Source organism: Cervus elaphus, chromosome 22 (assembly GCF_910594005.1).
Source record: "Cervus elaphus chromosome 22, mCerEla1.1, whole genome shotgun sequence".
In the NCBI taxonomy this organism is placed as follows: domain Eukaryota; kingdom Metazoa; phylum Chordata; class Mammalia; order Artiodactyla; family Cervidae; genus Cervus; species Cervus elaphus.
The window spans coordinates 22,864,034-22,884,350 of NC_057836.1; the positions used below are offsets into that span (position 1 = coordinate 22,864,034).

At 44.1% G+C, this 20,317-nt stretch overlaps 1 protein-coding gene across 1 annotated transcript; it reads left to right on the top strand.

The window, feature by feature from the left end:
* The first annotated feature begins 251 nt into the window (after positions 1 to 251).
* DDX47 (DEAD-box helicase 47) lies at positions 252 to 14,685 on the top strand. Its single transcript, XM_043881864.1, has 12 exons — positions 252 to 393; positions 1,615 to 1,708; positions 3,830 to 4,018; positions 4,273 to 4,344; positions 4,579 to 4,697; positions 6,488 to 6,559; positions 6,685 to 6,801; positions 7,330 to 7,476; positions 8,209 to 8,346; positions 9,992 to 10,062; positions 10,835 to 10,964; positions 13,138 to 14,685. The coding sequence occupies exons 1-12, from the start codon at positions 301 to 303 to the stop codon at positions 13,267 to 13,269; spliced, it is 1,374 nt and encodes a 457-aa protein (XP_043737799.1). The 5' UTR covers positions 252 to 300; the 3' UTR covers positions 13,270 to 14,685.
* The last annotated feature ends 5,632 nt before the right edge of the window (positions 14,686 to 20,317 follow it).

A 20,317-nucleotide genomic window follows, 5' to 3' on the forward strand; every position in this document is an offset into this window, starting at 1 on the left:
CTGCAGACCCTGGGCATCAAGTCCTTCTGCTTTTGGCTCAGTTTCACAAGTCCTAACGTTTATATCCATCCTTTAAAAAAAAAAAATATATATATATATATATATATATATATATATATATATATATATATATATATATATACTTGTCAGCGAAGCCCCGCCTGCCTGGCCGGCTGGTGCAAATCCCGGGCAAACCCACAGCGGGGCGCCCACAACACGCCGCCGCCGCCGGAGAGAGCTAAAACTACGTTTCCCAGAATCCTGCGGTCCGCCGACCCACTTCCGGAGTTCGCGGACGACATGGCGGCGTCCGTGGAGCACGATTCTCCGGAAAGCATGGAGGAGCCCCAGACGGCGGTGGAGGAGGAAGAAACGAAAACGTTTAAAGACCTGGTAAGAGTGGATGATGCCAGCTTCCCTTTGTTCTTCCGGCTCCAGGCGCGGGCAGAGTCCGGTTGCCTTCCATCTAGGCCTGTGGTGTGCGGAAGCAGCCGGGGCCTAGCTCAGGTTTCCCCCCGGGTACCCGAGGCTCAGGTTCGGGACGAGGGCCCGCCCTCAACTCAGATTTTGGGTGGTGGGAGGGAGGCCGGGCCCGGGAGCCTCATTTGCCCATTTCAGCTCCACTTGGTGTGGCAACGCTGTGTTTGTGCAAATATTGTCCAGTCCGACCTGTCCGATTTGGGTTTAGGATCCCGATGAGCCAGGTTTGAATTCTGACCCAGTCATTGACTAGATGCAAGTTATCTCGGTGCCTGACCTTCCACCTCTGTAAATTGAGGGTTATGATAAGTATCTCACGGAAGTGTGAATATTAAATGAAGTAACCCATCTAAAGAACTTGGCTTGGTCCCTGGTGAGTGGAAAGTGATGACAGCCTTGAGCTACTGTCCCAGTACTCAAAGTTAAGGAGACTGAGTCAGTTCAGTTCAGTTGCTCGGTCCTGTCCGGCTTTTTGCGACCCCATGGACTGCAGCATGCCAGGCTTCCCTGTCCATCACCAACTCCCGGTGTCTACTCAAACTCATGTCCATTGAGTCGGTGATGCCATTCAACCATCTCATCCTCTGTCTTCCGCTTCTCCTCCCACCTTCAATCTTCCCCAACATCAGTCTTTTCCTATGAGTCAGTTCTTTGCATCAGGTGGCCAAAGTATTGGAGTTTCAGCTTCAGTATCAGTCCTTCCAATGAGTATTCAGGACTGATCTCCTTTAGGATGGACTGGTTGGGTCTCCTTGCAGTCCAAGGGACTCTCAAGAGTCTTCTCCAACACCACAGTTCAAAAGCATCAATTCTTTGGCTCTCAGCATTCTTTATAGTCCAACTCTCACATCCATACATGACCACTGGAAAAACCATAGCCTTGACTAGACGGACCTTTGTTGGCAAAGTAATGTCTCTGCTTTTTAATATGCTGTCTAGGTTAGTCATAACTTTTCTTCCAAGGAGTAAGCGTCTTTTAATTTCATGGCTGCAGTCACCATCTGCAATAAATACCTTTTGAGTCAAATGTAGGAAATGCACGTGTCACAGCAAGACTGCCCTGACAGCCCTTGAGTTGTGTGGGAGGCGAGTGTGTGTTGTTGTTTGTTAAACTGTATTTTTCTGAATTCTAAGGGTGTGACAGATGTGTTGTGTGAAGCCTGTGACCAGTTGGGATGGGCAAAACCCACGAAGATCCAGATTGAAGCTATTCCTTTGGCCTTACAAGGTAGGTTGGATAAGTATGTGGCCTGTTTCAGGCTCAGTGTAAAGTTGCACATACTCAGTTAAATACTTACCACATTTGAGAGCTATTGCTTTGCCTACTTCAAGTGAAATAAAGTATGTTCAGTAAAGATAAAAAGTTTGTGGCTTTTTGGCTTTTTAAAAAGTAATTCTGCGGTGTTAGTGAGCTTACCTTCTGCAAGGTGGTTTGTTGTCTTTGTCTTTCCAGCGTTTCTTTCTCAGTTTCTTCTGGTTCTTTTCCTTTGCCTTGCAGTGTTAATTCTATCTTCATCCTTTTTTTACCCTCACCTTAAACCTCTACTAAGATTTCTCATCCAGTCCTGAAGCTTTAATGCTGTCTGCATCAGTGAGTTTCAGCCAGTGCTTATGAGAATCACCTGTGGATCTTTTAAAACTCTAGTGATTTCTGGGCTCCAGCCTAGACCTCCTGAAGTGGAATTTCCAGGTGTGGGACCTAGTCATATATAGATATAAAACTTCATGGTTTACTCTGATGTGTGTGCCCCTGGGGTAGCACCATTGGTCTGATGCTCTTGCCTCCCACATCTGTATTTCTAGCTCATATTTTTTTGGATGAACTCCAAACAAGTTTGTCCAACTGGTTTTTAGATACTTCTTTCCAAGCTTACTGCAGGAATCTCAAGTTCCCTGTATCCAAACCAGAGTCTTTATTTTTCTCACCAGAACTAATTTCTCTGTAGCCTGTATCTCAGTTTATGGCCTTTGAGTTTCCTGAGGTAGAAACCTCTGTGCCAATCAGATTTTCTTTCGTTACTTTCTTTTATTTTTATTTTATTGAAATATAGTTTGATTTACAATGACTGTTCATTTTTGTTTTGTTACTTTCTGTCTCTCACTTCACCTGACCTCCGTTCAGGCTGTCATCATAGCTCCCCTCGTATCCTCTCTGAGGTCTCATTTTCCTGTGCTTTCCCCATTTTGGCCCTCGAGGTCACTTTAGAATGTAAGGAAGAGAGTCACGTTCAAGTTGCGTCAGGGATAATTTCTAGGTGAGGAATCCTCAGCAATCAAGTGTGGCGGTCATTACTTGAAGGAAACCTTTCCCCTGGGTGCTGGGACATTGATTCAGTGTCCTACTAGTCTCTGGCCCTGCCAAAGATTGCTGCCTTGGGGGCTACAGCGAACCTAAAGACAGTGGTTTTGGCTTGGGAATTAATTGCCAAATCTTCTCAATTATGGCTTGATTGGCAATAACAGACCAATCTTAAGGAATTACTTCTGGCATTCTTCCCTAAGGAGGAGCAGTATAAACAGCAATTACTGTTAAGCTCCTTGGCTTCTCCTTATGGCATCAGGCCTGGGGTTTATCTTTGTAAAGAGTCATGTCATGTTATGTGTTAGTCGCTCAGTTGTGTCCAACTCTTTGTGACCCTGGGACTTAGCCCACCAGGCTCCTCTGTCCATGGGATTTTTCGAGGCAAGAGTACTGGAGTGGGTTGCCATTTCCTTCTCCAGGGGATCTTCCCAACCCAGGGATAGAACCCAGGTCTCCCTCAGTGCAGGCAGCTTCTTTACCATCTGAGTCACCAGGGAAATCTTAAAGAGTGTTGATACTTAAAGGTCATAATACTCCCTGCCCAAAATCCTTCAGTTCCTCTGTCTTAAAGGAAGACATCAGAACTCCTTAGCATGGCTCTGGGTGTCCTCATCCTTCTCCTTTTTCCCCCTTGACTTCTGTGTTCTGGCCATGTTGTAATTCTCCCTCTCCTGACTCGTTCTGTGTTCTTTAAAGCCTCTTTCCTCACACGAGACTGTCCCCTCTTTGCTGACCTCCAGATTTAATTTGCTTGTCACCTCTGTCAGCCTTTCCTGACTTCTCCAAGCAGTAAGTTACTCCTTCCTTTTTTCACCCTGTCCTACAGGCACCTATCATATTCGTATGTATTGTGTATTTTACCTCTGGATTTTGAGCTTATTCAGGACAGAGACCATGTCTTCTGTCTGATCAACTTCTTCCTCCCCTCAATCATTCAAATATTTATTCATGGTCTGTGTTGTGCCCAGCATTTGGTCATATTTCCACCAATATGGAAATGGTGCAGGGAGCATTTCTTTGCTATTATGTATATTCTTTGTCTTTTAGGTCGTGATATCATCGGGCTGGCAGAAACCGGCTCTGGGAAAACCGGCGCCTTCGCTCTGCCCATTCTCAATGCATTGTTGGAGACACCCCAGCGTCTGTTTGCCTTAGTTCTCACCCCCACTCGGGAGCTGGCCTTTCAGATCTCAGAGCAGTTTGAAGCCCTGGGGTCTTCTATTGGGGTGCAGTGTGGTAAGTGTTGGGAGGAAAGGAATCTTCACAGTTTCTTCACAGGTTGCAAATGAATGTGAAAGAATGAAAGGAAGTGTTGTTAATAGAAGTTCATCGACCTAAAGAGCTGATTGGGTATGTTAGCTTCGGGGAAAGTTGTCATTGTAAGGGAAGAGAAATGAAAGTAGAAATCTGGCATTGACTTTAAAAGATGTTCAGGGCATTATGGAAACAAAATTAAGGATTTCTTTCTAATATTCTTTTTATTTCTGTAGCTGTCATTGTAGGTGGAATTGATTCAATGTCCCAATCTCTGGCCCTGGCCAAAAAACCACATGTAGTGATAGGTGAGTAACTGACATCGGTAAAAGGCACTGGTGAGGATGAATTTCAGAAAAATCTTCTGATGCTATGTGTAATTTATTTGTGCGGAAAGTGTTCAAAGAATGATAGTCTGTAACCCTGTTTAATGTTTTTTTTTTTGTTTCTTTTTTTTTAAACTTCTGGAATTCTGGTTAGGAGGGGGCAGTCACTCCCTTTCTGTCCTTCTTCTTAAACATGTCCTCAACCTTTCTTGTTAGCAACTCCTGGCCGACTGATTGACCACTTGGAAAATACGAAAGGTTTCAACTTAAGAGCCCTCAAGTACTTGGTCATGGATGAAGCAGACCGAATCTTGAATATGGATTTTGAGACAGAGGTGAGCTCTCAATGTCTTTCCTCCAGCTCTCAATGTCTTTCCTCCTCTTAAAACTTCTCAGGTGCCCCGTTTCAAAGTCTGATTCATAGCTCACTTGCTTTTTAGAACACTTACCATTGTCAGTTAATTTAACATATCTGCTGCTTTTCTTTTTTACTGAAAGATGGTTGATTTAGAATATCATATTGCTTTTAGGAGTGCAGCATAGTGCTTCAGTATTTCTATGGATTATGCTCCATATACTCCATTTAAGATTATTACAGAATAATGACTCTGTGTCCCTGTGCTGGTACAATATATCGTTGTTGCTTTTACATTTAATCTAATTAATTTTGAAATTGAAGCACTATTGATTTACAGTGTTTCTGGTATATAGCAAAGTGATTCAGTTAGACATATATCTTATGTGTGTATATGTATGTGTGTGTGTGTAGATGTTCTTTTCCCCATTCTATTCCATTATAGTTTCTTACAAGATATTGAAAATAGTTCCCTGTCCTATATAATAGGACCTTGTTGTTTATTTACTTTATACAAAGTAATTTGCATCTGCCAATCCCAAACTATTAATTTATCTCCCCCACTTCCTCTTGGTAACCTTAAGTTTGTTTTCTATGTCTGTGAATCTGTTTCATAAATAAATTAATTTGTACTGTTTTTTAGATTCCACATGTAAGTGATATCATAGGATATTTGTCTGACTTAGTATAATCTCTAGGTCTATCCATGTTGTTGCAGATGGCATTGTTTCATTTTTAATGGCTGAGTACTATTACATTGTATAACGTACCACCACTTTATCCCTCATCTGTTGATGGACATTTAGCTTGCTTTCATTTCTTGGCTATTTTTTTTTTTTTTTTTTTTCATTTCTTGGCTATTATAAATAGTTTCAGCATCCTCTTTAGAATATAGCCTGACTTTTGAGGGGGAGATAGATTAGGAATTTAGGATTAACATATACAGACTATTATATATAAAATAAATAACAGGACCTACTGTATAGCACATGGACCTATATTCAGTATTTTGTAATAACCTGTGCTGGAAAAGGGGGCTTCCCTGGTGGTTCAGACGATAAAGAATCTGCCTGCAATGCAGGAAATGTCAGTTTGATCCCTGGGTTGGGAAGATCCCCTGCAGAAGGGAATGGCAACCTACTCCATTATTTTTGCCTGGAGAATTCCATGGGCAGAGGAGCCTGGCAGGCTACAGTCTATGGGGTCGCAAAGAGTCAGACACACAACTCACATACACGCACACATACACATACTGGAAAAGAATCTGAAAAAGAGTATATATGTGAATCACTTTGCTGTACACTTGAAATGGTGTAAATCAACTATACTTCAATTAAGAAACAAATAGTTGGGCAAAAAGCATATACATAATATATATAGTCTGACTTTGATTTTAGAGATAAGAAGTATCAAAACCAGATTTTCTTTTCCATTTCATTTGATTTCGACCTCTTTTATCTTTTCTTTGACAAGAAGTTCTTCATAATTTACTTAGTTGATTAATGCTTATTCTTTCCTTTTCTCTTAGGTTAGCTGTACTGTACTGATTTAAAGTGTTCTTTTCTCTGATTAGCATTATTTTTTGATAGCATCGGGTGTGCTACCTGATAGCATATATTCAGTAAGTTCTAGCCGAATTGAATCGACGGTTTGAGTTCTCACATCCCCACTGTGATGTATTTAGTTTGTGATCCCTCATCTCCTTCACGAAATACATTTGCAGGTATCCGGTGTAAATGTCACCTTGATCCTTTGCTTTTTCTGCCTCAGGTTGACAAGATCCTCAAAGTGATTCCCCGAGATCGGAAAACATTTCTCTTCTCTGCTACGATGACCAAGAAGGTGAACTTTTCTAGGAGTTCTCTTTTCTTCTTTATAAGAATCGATAAGTAGAAACAGTCCCAGTAACAACAATAAAAACAGAGCACTTAGGAATCAACGTACTAATCTAGGTGTCCTTTCTCCAGGTGCAAAAACTTCAGCGAGCGGCGCTGAAGAACCCTGTGAAATGTGCTGTCTCCTCCAAGTATCAGACAGTTGAGAAGTTGCAGCAGTATTATCTTTTTATTCCTTCCAAGTTCAAGGTAGAGTGTTTACTCTGATCATTCCTGCCTCTCCCTCTCCTCCTTCACCACAGTGTCTGAAAGTGTCAGCTCTTGATTAGCTAAGTGCTGTGTGTTTTAGAGTTCATGCCGTGTTTACATTTATCACTGAAAATGCCGAGCATTCCGGGAATTCACAATGTATTAAACCAGAGTAATGAAGTCATGATATAATCCCTTCCTAACCCCGTCCTTGAGGTAGTTTTTCTTTGGTCTGCTTATTATGTGGCTTTTTTGTGGGCAGCGGACCCTAGTCTTGTCCTCTGATGTCAGGGCTTTGCCTGCTTGCTGAGCCCAGATCTCCTTGTGCCCGGTGTCAGGCTGTGTGTGTTACTCATGGTTCTCAGAGATGATAATGATAAAGCTGATTAAGGGGTGCAGGGCTTCCAGCTGAGGGTCTGGGAAATTGGGAAGCAGCTAGAGACTTAGTCTTTTACGTAGTTTATATGCCCAGGACTCTGACTTGCTTCCAGGTTCAGTTACATATATTGTTTTGGCTTTATGACGTAGGATACCTACCTGGTTTATATTCTGAACGAATTGGCCGGGAACTCCTTTATGATATTCTGCAGCACCTGTAACAACACTCAGAGGACAGCTCTGCTACTCCGAAATCTTGGATTCACCGCCATTCCCCTCCACGGACAGATGAGTCAGGTAACTATCCTTCATTAGTGGTGGCATGAGAAAGATAAACCTCACAGCAGGACGTTTCTGCAGTAGCAGCGTGTGACACTGATGCATCTTTCCGTAGTTGTCCTGGTATTACAGGCTTTAAAGTGTTGCTGTCCATGCTGCTTCCTCCTTTCAGGAGAGCAGGAGGCTCCAGTTAGAATATTCCACAGGTAGTTGTCTGGTATGGAAGCTGTAGAGTTGATTTATGCAGCATGTGTGCATGCTAAGTCGGTTCAGTTGTGTCAGACTCTGTGTTACCCCATGGACTGTAGCCTGCCAGGCTCCTCTGTTCATGGGATTCTCCAGGCAAGAATACTGGAATGGGTCGCCATGCCCTCCTCCAAGGGGTCCTGGAGGAGGTCTCTTACATCTCCTGCATTGGCAGGCAGGTTCCTTACCACTAGCACCACCTGGGAAGCCCGATTTGTTCTGCCCTTGTGGTGAATTATTTCCCAGTTACCTTTCTGTCATGTTTAACAATGTTTTATGTTAATATTTTCCAGTTTTAGTCTGAGACCTTTTTTTTTTTTTAATTGCATCCATGTTTCCTTTTGACCTGTGAAGCCCAGTTAGACTGAAGGGGAAACATCATTTTAAACATTACTTTCTTGGTTCTTGTATCTATTTAATGTGTCTAGTTTGTGTGTCTTGGATTTCCAAGATTCCTTAGATTTTCAAGATGAAAATTCTTACCGTTTCTTTTCATTGTTTCAGAGCAAGCGCCTGGGGTCCCTTAATAAATTTAAGGCGAAGGCTCGTTCCATTCTTCTAGCAACTGATGTTGCAAGCCGTGGTTTGGACATACCCCATGTGGATGTAGTCGTTAACTTTGACATTCCTACTCATTCCAAGGTGAGTATTGTTGCTGACCTGACTTTCTTGCCCAAAATATCTTTCTTTTCTTTTTCTTTGTCCTTCCCTTCTCCTTTCTTTTCTTCTTCTCTAATTCTCTTTCTCCCGCCTTTCTTTTCTTTTTTTTTGAATTGAGGTGTAATTGACATGTAGCATTATATTAGTTTCAGGTATAAAATGTGATGATTTAGTATTTCTATATATTGCAAAATGGTCACAGTAAGTCTAGTTAACATCTGTCACCATTCATAGTTGCACTTTTTTTTTTTGATGAGAACTTCTAAGATATTTTCCCTTAGCAACTTTCAAATGTGCAGTACCGTGTTTCTAATTCTTGTCCGCATGTTGTACATTACATCCCCATGACTTACTTATTTTATAATTGACATCTGTACCTTTTGACCTCCTTTACCCATTTCACATACACCCATCCCTGCTTCTGGCAACCACCAAACCGGTTTTTTGTATCTGTGAGCTCAGTTTTTTTGTTATTGTTAGATTTCACATATAAGTGAGATCTCTGTATTTGTCCCTGTCTAACTTATTTTACTGAGTCAAATACCTTCAAGATCTAGCCAATTTTGTCACAAACAGGAAGGTGTCATTCATTTATATGGCTGAATAATATTCCATTGTATCCAAAGTATATTTCTTTATCATCTGAAACATCAGAGAAGCCCCCAAAGTGTATTTCTTAATGAACGTTTTTTGTCTTCCTTTAGTTACAATATTGGGGGGGGGGTGTGTGTGTGTGTGTGTCCTTGATTAGTTAAGTATCAGAAATTAGGAAACTCTTGATCTGTTCATTCTCCTCATCTTGCACATGCCTGTGGATGTGATATTAATGAACGTGAAGGAAGGAACCCAGGAGTGGGGCAAGATGCTCACCATCAGAGGAGCAGATGTACCACATGCTGACCTCTGCTGGGCTAACTGATAAGAAATGGCAGCTTGTGGTCCTCAGCGATCCCAGGGTTTCTCAGCCTGGGCACCATTAACATCTCAGGCCAGGAGTTCTCTGTTGTGTGGCTGTCCTCTGCACTGTAGGACGCTTAGCATTCCTGACCCCTACCCACAGGTGACTTTGTGACCACAAGGTATGTTTCTAGACAGTTCATCAGTGCTCCCTGGAGAGGACAAAACTGCCCCCATTTGAGAACAACTAGTGTGTCTTGACTTTGTATTAAACTGCTGTAGACAAGTTGCTCTCGCGTAGGATTTTCACAGTAACTCTGAGTTTGGCAGTGTGTTTGTGCCCCTGTCTTATAGACAGAAACCATGGTTCAGAGAGGTTCTGGGACTTGCAGAGAGTTGTGTTGTTGGTTGGGATGGGGAGAGGCAGAGCTGTGACCCAGGTCTACCTCTCGACCCAGGCGGTTTTCCTCTATCTGTGACTGTGTCCGTGGAGATGTGCTTTGTGGATTTCCCTTTCTATAAAAGAAAGGAAAAAGGGGGAGGGGGGTCAGTTTTGTGCTGTGAGGAGAATTAAAAAAGTGAAGCAGATGTATCTCAATGGATTGCCAGTGTGTTTCTCCACGTTCTAGGAGAGATCTGTTTTCTTTCAAAGGCTGGCAGGAAGACTTTACATACACAGTTTTAATTCACATTCCAGCTGACTCAGAGTTACTTGCCCTTTGTGTTTCAGGATTACATCCATCGAGTGGGTCGGACGGCTCGAGCTGGGCGCTCTGGAAAGGCTATTACCTTTGTCACACAGTAAGTGACCCGACTTCAGGGCAGAGCAATGTAGAGAAAGGAGCAGAACCCTGGGGCCAACTCACTTGGAACCTGACTTCACCTTTTACTGTAACAGGCACTAAGCCTTCCTCATCCCACCTTCATCATTTGTAAAATGGCAATAGTAATACCAGCCTTGCAGGGTTTTAATGAAGACTGAAGACGTATATGTAAAGAGCCTAAACTCTATTGCATGTGTGTAGCGGATTACTTGGTGTATAAAAGCACATACACCAAAATCCTGTTATTTCTTTTTTTTTTTTTTCATTTATTTTTATTAGTTGGAGGCTAATTACTTTACAATATTGTAGTGGTTTTTGTCATACATTGACTTGAATTAGCCGTGGATTTACATGTATTCCCCATCCCGATCCCCCCTCCCACCTCCCTCTCTGCCCGCTCCCTCTGGGTCTTCCCAGTGCACCAGGCCCCTGTTATTTCTTTTAACGTCTGGAGCCAGAGAACAGTGACCATTCCCTCAGCTCACCATATTACAATAGCTGTTCTTCTGATTTTGTTTTTAAAGGAACAGACAGCCATGTGTCCTAGGCTCTTCTGGGAGTCAGGGATGTGGTGGGTGGTTTTCTGCTGGGCTGTGCACAGCAGGTTGCATTTAATCAATATTCTGAAAAGGAGTAAGAGGTTTGATATTACTGAAAACTGTGACTCCTGTTGTGTCGTCGTTTTGGGACGGACAGACGGACGTGTACGTTGTCAGCCAGCCAGAGCCGTATCAGCTTTCCTTCCTCAGGTACGACGTGGAGCTCTTCCAGCGTATAGAGCACTTGATTGGGAAGAAACTGCCTGTCTTTCCAACCCAGGATGACGAAGTCATGATGCTGACAGAACGTGTAACTGAGGCCCAGAGATTTGCCCGAATGGTATGCATCTCTTTGTTTATTTTTGGCTCTGCTGGGTTTTCATCATTGCACGGGCTTTCTCTAGTTGCAGCGAGCCGAGGCTACTCTCTAGTTGCGATGCCAGGGCTTCTCACTGTGGCGGCTTCTCTTGTTGCTGAGCATCGGCTGTATGGTGCATGAGCCTCAGCAGCTGTGATGCACAGACTCTAGAGCACAGGCTTAGTAGTTGTGGCGCAGGGGCTTAGTTGCTCTGAGGCATGTGGGGTCTTCCCGGACCAGGATCGAAACCGTGTCTCCTGCACTGGCAGGCAGATTCTTGACCATGGACCCACCAGGGAAACCCATGCAATGCCTTTTCTCACCAGCTTCTATGCAACTTATCTTAACTGTGTGCAAGACACTTTATCATGTTAATCTGCAATAAATGTTATTATTTTATTCTAAGTGTAAGATGAGTATACTAAAGCATAGAGATGCAGGCAGTTTGCTTTCAACCCTGTAATTAAATGGTCAAATCAGGGTTTGGACTGTCTGATCACAGTGACCACATTCATTCCCAGCTACTGTTCGCTTTTCACTTGAGACAGGAAAACCTTTGAACTTGAGATGAGAAGACGCAGCTGTGAGCTGTGAGTCACGACAAGGTGTCTGACCGCTCAGTCAGTCCCTCACCTGTAGATGAGGAAGAGTAGTTACCTTGGAGACAGGGTTTCTGAGCACCAGATAAGCGGAGGTGGACAGTGTAGTTCCTGAGAGCATCTGTAGGTGGAGCAGTGGAGACAGGAGGGCCTAGAGGAGAGCACTTGCCTCTTCTCCCAGGAGTGCTGCTCTGAGGGGCGAAGAGACTTAGTTCATGGGGCGCTTTCTGAGTAGTTGGGGTATGGGCTTGTTTTTCAGCCCACATGGAAGTTTTGGTGTTTTTGTTTATAAAAAATTTGATATGCATTGGAAAACATTTTTTAGAAAATACAGAAAGGATTAAAATAGTGAAACACATAAGCCACCCCCCACAGAAAACCATTGATTACATTTGGCTGTTTTTCTTTCTTTCGCCATAATGAGACTTTATCCAATTTGTATATGACTTTATCTGAATGTGTTTTGTTTTTTCTGTTTCAGCTAATTGAGATTCATGTGATCACGTTTTTTCTTTCACATTTTAAACTCTATTCAAAAAAACTTCATCTAGGCTGCATATTAGCACTCATTTGATTCAGTTACCAAACTTGCCTAAACATGGTGGCAGCACTGATTTCTTAGAGTCACTGAAAGTTCCTTAACTGCCTTTTGAATTGGCAAGGGAAGTCGGATTATGTGTTCTAGGCAATTAGTAGTCTGAAGAGGATGAATTCAGTTTTTTTTTTTTTAATTCAGTTTTTTAAAAATGGCACCACTTGTAGGTTTTAGAGACTGTTACCTAGGTGCTAGCACCTTAAAATTCTCATGGCATCCCTTCTTCATGATCTGTTACGAATATATAACATGCTTTCCATTGATATGTGTTCATGCTTTTCCCAGTTTTATATATTTTAGTTAATGACTGTGTCGAGCATCCTACTATGTACAGCTTTGCACACTTGTTTCCTTAGGATAAATTCCTAGAAGTAGAATCAATTGTTGAGCGGAGAATGCACAGTTCAGATTCATACAGAATGCCCAGTTGCTCCCCAGGAGAGCTATAGCAGCTTACACGATGTATGTGACATTGTATGGGGGACAGTGTCTGTGCCTGCCCCCTGCCTGACCAGTTCTAGATATTACTACTCTTAAATCTTTGCTAGTCTGCCATATGAAAATAGTAGCTTCCTGTTTTCATTTTTCTGTCTTTGTTGAGTAGTTAGATTAACGATTTTGTATATTGGGATTTTGGTTTTATTTCTTTGCTAATGGGAGGTATTGGGAGTTACTTAGGGTTTGTTTGTTTGTTTTTAATAAATGAATTCTCTAATTTATCAAGATTTTATTTATTTATCTAGCTTGCCAGCTACGCCAGGTTTCTTAGTTGCAGCATGTGGGGTCTGTTAATAGTTCCCTGACCAGGGATCCAGCCGAGCCCCCTGCATGGGAAGCAGGGAGTCTTAGCCACTGGGCCGCCAGGGAAGGTCAGGGTTTGATGTGATGGAGCGGAGACCGGGACGTGTTCCCCTCAGTGACAGCGGCTCACGATCAGCCCCGTCCTTTCTGTCCGTTGCAGGAGCTAAGGGAGCACGGGGAGAAGAAGAAGCGCTCGCGGGAGGACGCTGGGGACAACGACGACACGGAGGGCGCGATCGGCGTCAGGAACAAGGTGGCTGGAGGGAAAATGAAGAAACGGAAAGGCCGTTAATCCCTTTTGTAAGGACTTGATTTCCGCCTTCGGTTCTGTGGAGAGGATTGAAGGAGCGAACGGGACCTCTTCCTCAGGCCGAAGTCCGCCGGCACTGCGTCCAGGCGGCCCGGCTCGCACGGTGCTGGGCCCCCTTCGTGTGTCCGAGCATTGCTGCTGTGGGATGTCACAGTGCTGGTGTCGAGACTCCGACTGGCCTTCCACTGTGGTTACTCGTTCCTGGCATGAGGAGCATACGCTCTCCAGTCCCCTCACACCCTTCACACCGACCTGTGCTTTTTTCAGCTGCAAGTCAAGGACTGGGCTAATGCAGCTCTCAACCTGTCATTGTAAAGGAAAGGGATGTTTATACCTAAAAGACAGTGGTACTTACTCAGTCTCAGCGTGTGTTTCATGACTCTGAGTGGGAAATAGTAAATTCAAATATTATTATAAAAAAAATTCAGACTCCTTGAAGACCTTTTTGTGTTAAAAGACTTCTAGAAGACGACGTTGCTGTGCGTGGACTTTCTCTAGTTGCGGGACTACTAGCATGGACTGCTCTTCATTGCAGTGCACCGGGGCTTCACCTGCTCTGGAGCGCTGGCTCCAGGTGCCCGGCTTCCGCAGTTTCACCTCATGGGCTCAGTAGTTGTGGCACATGGGCTTAGTTGCTCCAAGGCATGTGGAATCTTCTAGACCAGGGATCAAACCTGTGCCCCCTACATTGGCAGGCAGATTCCTAACCCACTGTGCCACCAGGGAAGCCTTCCATGTACATCTTAATGGAAAGTGCATGTTGTGTTTCTTGAAGTGTTTAGTAAGAAGTGAAAAGTAGATGTCAGTAAAATTCTCTGTGGGAATCAAGTGTGGACTGTTGACTGCAGGAAGATCTTTGTAAATATGGGGGGTGGGTTGCCCCCCACTGGGGGCTAATTCTCCATTATTGTATTTCCTGTTGGGACTCTCCAGAGCAGCTTAGATAATGGTAGCTCTGTCTCCCTCTGAGCCAGTGGATAAAAGCCAATGTATGATTGCTATTTCAGCTCAGTGGAACACTTTAGAAGCAGGCTGAATTTGAATCAGGTTGTGGGTGGTGGGATTCCCTGGTAGCTCAGATGGTAAAGAGTCTGCCTGCAGTGCTGGAGACCCAGGTTTGATCCCTGGGTCAGTAAGATCCCCTGGAGAAGGAAACGGCAACCCACTCCAGTATTCTTGCCTGGAAAATCCCATGGATGGAGGAACCTGACAGGCTATAGTCCATGGGGTCATAAAGAGTCAGACACGACTAAGCGACTTCACTTTGTGAATGTTGTGTAAGAAGAAACGAATTGTTCTGAAGAAATCTGAACTTTTTAAATAGGATCCCAAACCTAGGGTCTGTGGACCCCTCAGGTACATGCATATTTCTGCAGAGACTAAAAAGGGTAGAAACCGTCTAAAGCTTAGCTGCTTTTTTTGAAGTACTTTTTAGAGTATGCTTTGCTAGGTTGGGAAGATGGGCCACTAAGGGAAGAAAGGTGGATGCTGTGTCTTCAGGCATATTGGTGGGTCCAGACCATAAACTAGAGTCTCAGACAACAAGTAGAGATAATACTTGTGAAGGGCAGCAGGCACAGAAATGAACGTGATCCAGGTGTAAATGGGGACGAAGCTGTGGGTTTGTATCACTAATCAAGCTTTTCTTCATGCTCCCTGTCCTCCAAGGCAAGCTTGTGAAGTCTTGAGTCTCCTGGGGCTCCTGTAACAGTGAGTTTCCCTGGTGGCTCAGATAATAAAGACTCTACCTGCAATGTAGGAGACCCAGGTTCGATCCCTGGGTTGGGAAGATTCCCTGGAGAAGGAAATGGCAACCTACTCCAGTGTTCTTGCCTGGAGAATTCCACGGACAGAGGAGCCTGCTGGGCTACAGTCCTCGGGGTCACAGAGTACAATGTATGTGTAACAAAGTACCACAGAGGGGGGCTTAAAAGAACAACAGTTTGTTGGGTCGGAGTTCTATAATCTAGAAGTCCAGGATCAAGATGTCACCAGGGCCATGTTGCATCTGAAACCTCTTGAGAAGGGTCTGTCCTTGCCTCTTCTAGCTTCTGGTGGTTGCTGGTGGTCCTTGGCTCGTGAAAACATAGCTCCAGTCTCTGCCCCCGTCTTCACATAACGTTCCCTTTTGTGTGTCTTTGCTTTTATATGGCCTTCTTGTAAAGATGCAGTAGTTGAATTTAGTTGTTTTTAGTTGCTAAGTTGTATCTGACTCTTTGTGACCCCATGAACTGCAGCACACTAGGCTTCCCTGTCCCTCATTATCTCCTGGAGCTTGCTTAAACTGTCCATTGAGTTGTTGATGCCATCCAACCATCTCATCCTCTGTCACCCACTTCTCTTGCCCTCAATCTTTGCCATCATTGGAGATTTAGGTCACACCCTACTCCAGTATGACCTCGTCTTGACTCATTATATTTACAAAGACCCTGGTTTCAAATAAGGTCACATTCTGGCATTCCATGTAGACATGGATTTTGGGGAAACACTTCAACCCAGTACAGACTGTCTTTCTGGACTGCTACATTTTGGGGGGGTTTAAGATTGTATTGTGGAATACAACTGGTAGATAGAGTTAATTACAAAGAAAGTGGAGAAAAGACAAGAAGTAGCTTCCCCAGTGGCTCAGTAGTAAAAATCCACCTGACAATGCAGGAGATGTGGGCTCAATCCCAGGGTCAGGAAGATCCCCTGGAGGAGGGAATGGCTACCCATTCCAGTATTCTTGCCTGGGAAAACTCATGGACAGAGGAGCCTGGTGGGCTACAGTCCATGGAGTTGCAGAGTCAGACACTACTGAGTATGCGTGCACACAAGTCTTCAGAAATGGTAAGATGGCTGGAAGTACAGAAATTTACAATGGCATCTTCTTAAATGTAAATTGTCTTTGCAGTCAAGGTCCCAAAGTGTCTAGTTTTAGAAGTGGGGAAGGTGTCTAGCCTTTCTTCTAGTCCCATCTTGGTATAATTTCTTAGTTTTGCTTTCCTGATTTAGGACACTGAGGGCTTTAAAATAATCAACCATCTTGCCCCGCGTCCCAGTTGCAATCAATTCCCACACCTAACTTATATGACTTAGAGGGATTATCTTGCAGTAGTCAGTGATGCTGCCCCAGAGAAAATTCTCCCTTATTTTTCATCTGAATCATAGTGCCACTTTATACAGTATTCATTGTATCATGATTTCATGATACTAACCAGCCTGGTTTTACTTCCTTCCTCTGTGCTGAGCCAAAGTGAGATGAGGAAAGTATCTTTACCTTATGAAGGGAGGGGTCTTAGGATCCCAAACAAAGCTATGCTTTTCCTAGCAGTCATGTATGGATGTGAGAGTTGGACCATAAAGAAGGCTGAACGCTGAAAAATTGATGCTTTCAAATTGTGGTGCTCGAGAAGACTCTTGAAAGTCCCTTGGACAGCAAGGAGATCAACCCTGAATATTGATTGGAAGCACTGATGCTGAGGCTGGAGCTCCAATACTTTGGCCACCTGATGTGAAGAGCTGACTCATTGGAAAAGATCCCCATTGCTGGGAAAGATTAAGGGCAGGAGGAGAAGGGGACAACAGAGGATGAGATCGCTGGATGGCATCACTGATTCAATGGACATGAGTTTGAGCAAACTCCAGGAGGTAGTGAAGTACATGGAAGCCTGGTGTGCAGCAGTCCATGGGGTCACAAAGAGTCAGACACGACTTAGACGCTGAACAACAACATAGGATCCCAGTGCTGGGTTTTCAGCTGAGTAGGTGGTTCTAGGCTTAAAGCAGGCCCAGAATTCCAGGCTCTCTGGAATTTAAGGGCAGTCTGAGAGGATTCTAGAAGTTGTTGGGAGGGATCTAGACTCAACTAGATGATGATGATTATTTTCTCAGTCCTTCAAAAATATGATGAAGGACTTCCCTGGTGGTCCAGTGATTGAAAATCCACCTTCCAATGTAGGGGACACAGGTTTGAGCTCTGATCAAGGAAATAAGATACCACCTTACTACCTGCCATGGGGTAACCGGGCCCACATGCTGCAACGAAGACCCAGTGCAGCCCCCCCGCCCCGCAAAAAAAAAAGGGTATCCTAGAACTTGTCTGACTCTATAGGAACATAGACTTGGTTTACAGCCAAAGGATTTTCCAGGTAAGTTCCTACCTGCAGATCTAGCCCAAGATCCAAATCTGAGACTATCTACCCCAGGTCCTTCAAAGCCCTGAGGAATTAGACCAGAAAGAACCACAGACTGTGGTGTTGGTTACAGAAAACGAAGGCGTCCATGTTATCAAAAGCAGGTAACAAAATAACATCAAGCAAGTATGCTCCAAAGACTTGAATGCAGAATCAGAGAGTAGACACGTTTTAATCCACATAGTTCTTAAGGTGAAATCTAGCCTCGGGGCTGATAATAAATCAGGGTGTGAGTCAACCCTCTTTAGCTGGAATGACAAGAGATCCAGACTCTGGCACTAGAGACTCAAGGGCTACCCACACCCACATTCCTTTTCATGCCTCACCTGTCCCAGGTATGCACTAAAAACGCCAGCTAAAAATAACTGCAGAAACTTGAACTCTGAGAAATCATACTGAACAGTCTCACCTAGAGTGAAGAGCTGATTTGCGTCAAGTGGGAGAGAGATGGGGGATAAAATGGGCTCGTATAGAGACTAGAATCTCTAGGAGGTGGGCCTGATATCTGTTCAGATTCTTGAAGTTTTTCTGTTAATGGTCCACCCAGTACCTTCCCAAAATGTCATCCTTCATTAACCCATGGGTGCCACCTAGGGCCTGGAAGAAACTGGAAGGACATGGAGCACAGCGGAGTGTGGGAACACAATCTCCTTCAAGAGACTGTTCGCAGCTCTGTGACCTTGTGGAGTTGCTGACCCTCGATTTCTCTCGCTCATTAACGCAGAAATGAGCATCTCTTCCATCTGCCTCACAGAATCTTTTTTAAAAATTAAAAAAAAAATTATTAAAAATTATTAAAAAAATTTTTTAAGTTTATTTTGGCTGTGCTGGGTCTTCGTTGGGGTGCCCAGCCTTCTCTAGTTGCGGCATGCGGGCCCTCTGGTTGGCAGTCTGTATGCTTAGTTGTCCCGAGGCATGTGGGGTCTTAGTTTCCTGGCCAGGGATTGAACCCATGTCCCCCTGCATTGGAAGGTGGAGTCTTAGCCAGTGGACCACCAGGGAAATCCTGCATCACAGAGTCTTGAACCGGGTTTCTTTGTTTTTTAACTCTGTCCCCTCTCTCCTTTCCAGTGTCTGCTCTCTCGCAGCCACTGTGGCAGGTAGCAGGAAGACAGTACTGAAAAGTTGGGTGCTGTCTGGGCTGAACTCAGTCTTAATGTTGTATTGGGATTGTGCTCGCCCAGTGGGCAGGGACCACAGCCTTCTCGTGGATGTGATTCTTAACATCCGGCAGAGCCCGGCACACTGTGAAGTTTCGATATCTGTCATTTTCTGTAAGACTGTGTATCAGCAACTTCACACTTGTCTCTAGTTCCTTGAACAATCCTGAAAGGTGGGTATTATTGTCCCCATTATAAGCTAAGGAGCCAGACTATCCAGTTGTGAGACCTTGGGCAAAATATTCAACCTTTTCTTGTTTCAATTTCCTTATCTGAAGAAACACGGATAGTAATAAAGCTACCTCGTGAGGTTTAAATGAACTATACTGTGGCTCTTCCTTATAATGATTAGTAAGCGTTAGCCATTGTGATTGTCATTATTGTTGGTATTATTACAGATGAAGAATGGATAAGCATTAATAGCATGCCCATATAGCTTGTCATACAACTCATAAGGGACCAAATTTGATGCCAAGTATCTACTCTTTATCCTAAATACATTTTGTGTATTATGTGTACATGTATAATTTCATATTATTCATTCAGCAAGTGCTTACTGATTGAAGATCGAATCATCGTTTATATTTTTTTCCTTTGAAAAAAATGTATTCCACCTAACAAAGAAATATATGACACGATAGGGCTTTCAAACCTATTTGCAGATCTGAACTTCCAGGTGGGAGGCTATGATATTTTCATTTCCACCGGTAGATGGCAGAAGGGAGAAAAATACCCCAGAATGGGAAGTTTTCACTGTGGCCTATTTAAAGGGCTCTTTGTCTAATATTTGGCCCACAGTCATGAAGGGCTGGGGGTCAGGGTGGCTATGAGAACCACCTTCAGGTATTTGAAGGTGTCAGCCTTCATGAGGATCTATTAGGTTGACCCAGAAGATGGGGATTGGGAGATAAAAATAAACTGAAATTCAAATATTGTAAGAAGAAAAAGTTGCATTCCTCTGTTATCTCTTGCTTACAGTCCCAGCTGGCATTCCCTCCTTTTCAGCCCACAAGCAGCTTTGTTCTTTTCAAAAGCCTGCCCTTCCCTCCTGGGATTTTGATAAAGTCCCTTGCCCTCCCTTTATGCCCCCTGCAACCCCCACCCCGGTCTGTAACCTCAGAGTACTGTTCATCTCTCCACACACCACCCCCCATATCATCACTTACCCCACTACATGCTTGTGTTTCTGAATGTAAATTTGCTAAGCCATGAATCCCTCTTCTATTTGTGTCACTCAGCTGTGTCCAGGTCTTTGTGACCCCATGGACTGTAGCCCGCCAGGCTCCTCTGTCCCTGGAATTTTCCAGGCAAGAATACCGGAGTGGGTTGCCATTTTCTCCTCCAGGGGATCTTCCGCATCCAGGTATCGAACCTGCATCTCTTGCATCTCCTGCATTGGCAGGTGGGTCCTTTACCACTGCGCCACCTGGGAAGCCCCCTTTTACTGAATATCCATCTAGTTCCTCATAGCTCAGTTGGTAAGTCATCTGCCTGCAATACAGGAGACCTGGGTTCGATTCCTGGGTGGGGAAGATCCCCTGGGTTGGGAAGATCTCCTGGAGAAGGAAATGGCAACCCACTCCAGTATTCTTGCTGGAGAATCCCTTGGACAGAGGAGCCTGGCAGGCTACAGTCCACTGGGTTGCAAGAGTTGGACACAACTTAGCGACTAACCACCCCCCCTCCCCGCCCCGA

Bases quoted from the DNA above. Each gene is read 5' to 3' on its own strand.
- DDX47 (XM_043881864.1), top strand. From the start codon at position 301: ATGGCGGCGTCCGTGGAGCACGATTCTCCGGAAAGCATGGAGGAGCCC. The intron at 4,698-6,487 runs GTGAGCTCTCAA...TTTCTGCCTCAG, and splicing joins ATATGGATTTTGAGACAGAG to GTTGACAAGATCCTCAAAGT. The intron at 10,965-13,137 runs GTATGCATCTCT...TGTCCGTTGCAG, and splicing joins CCCAGAGATTTGCCCGAATG to GAGCTAAGGGAGCACGGGGA.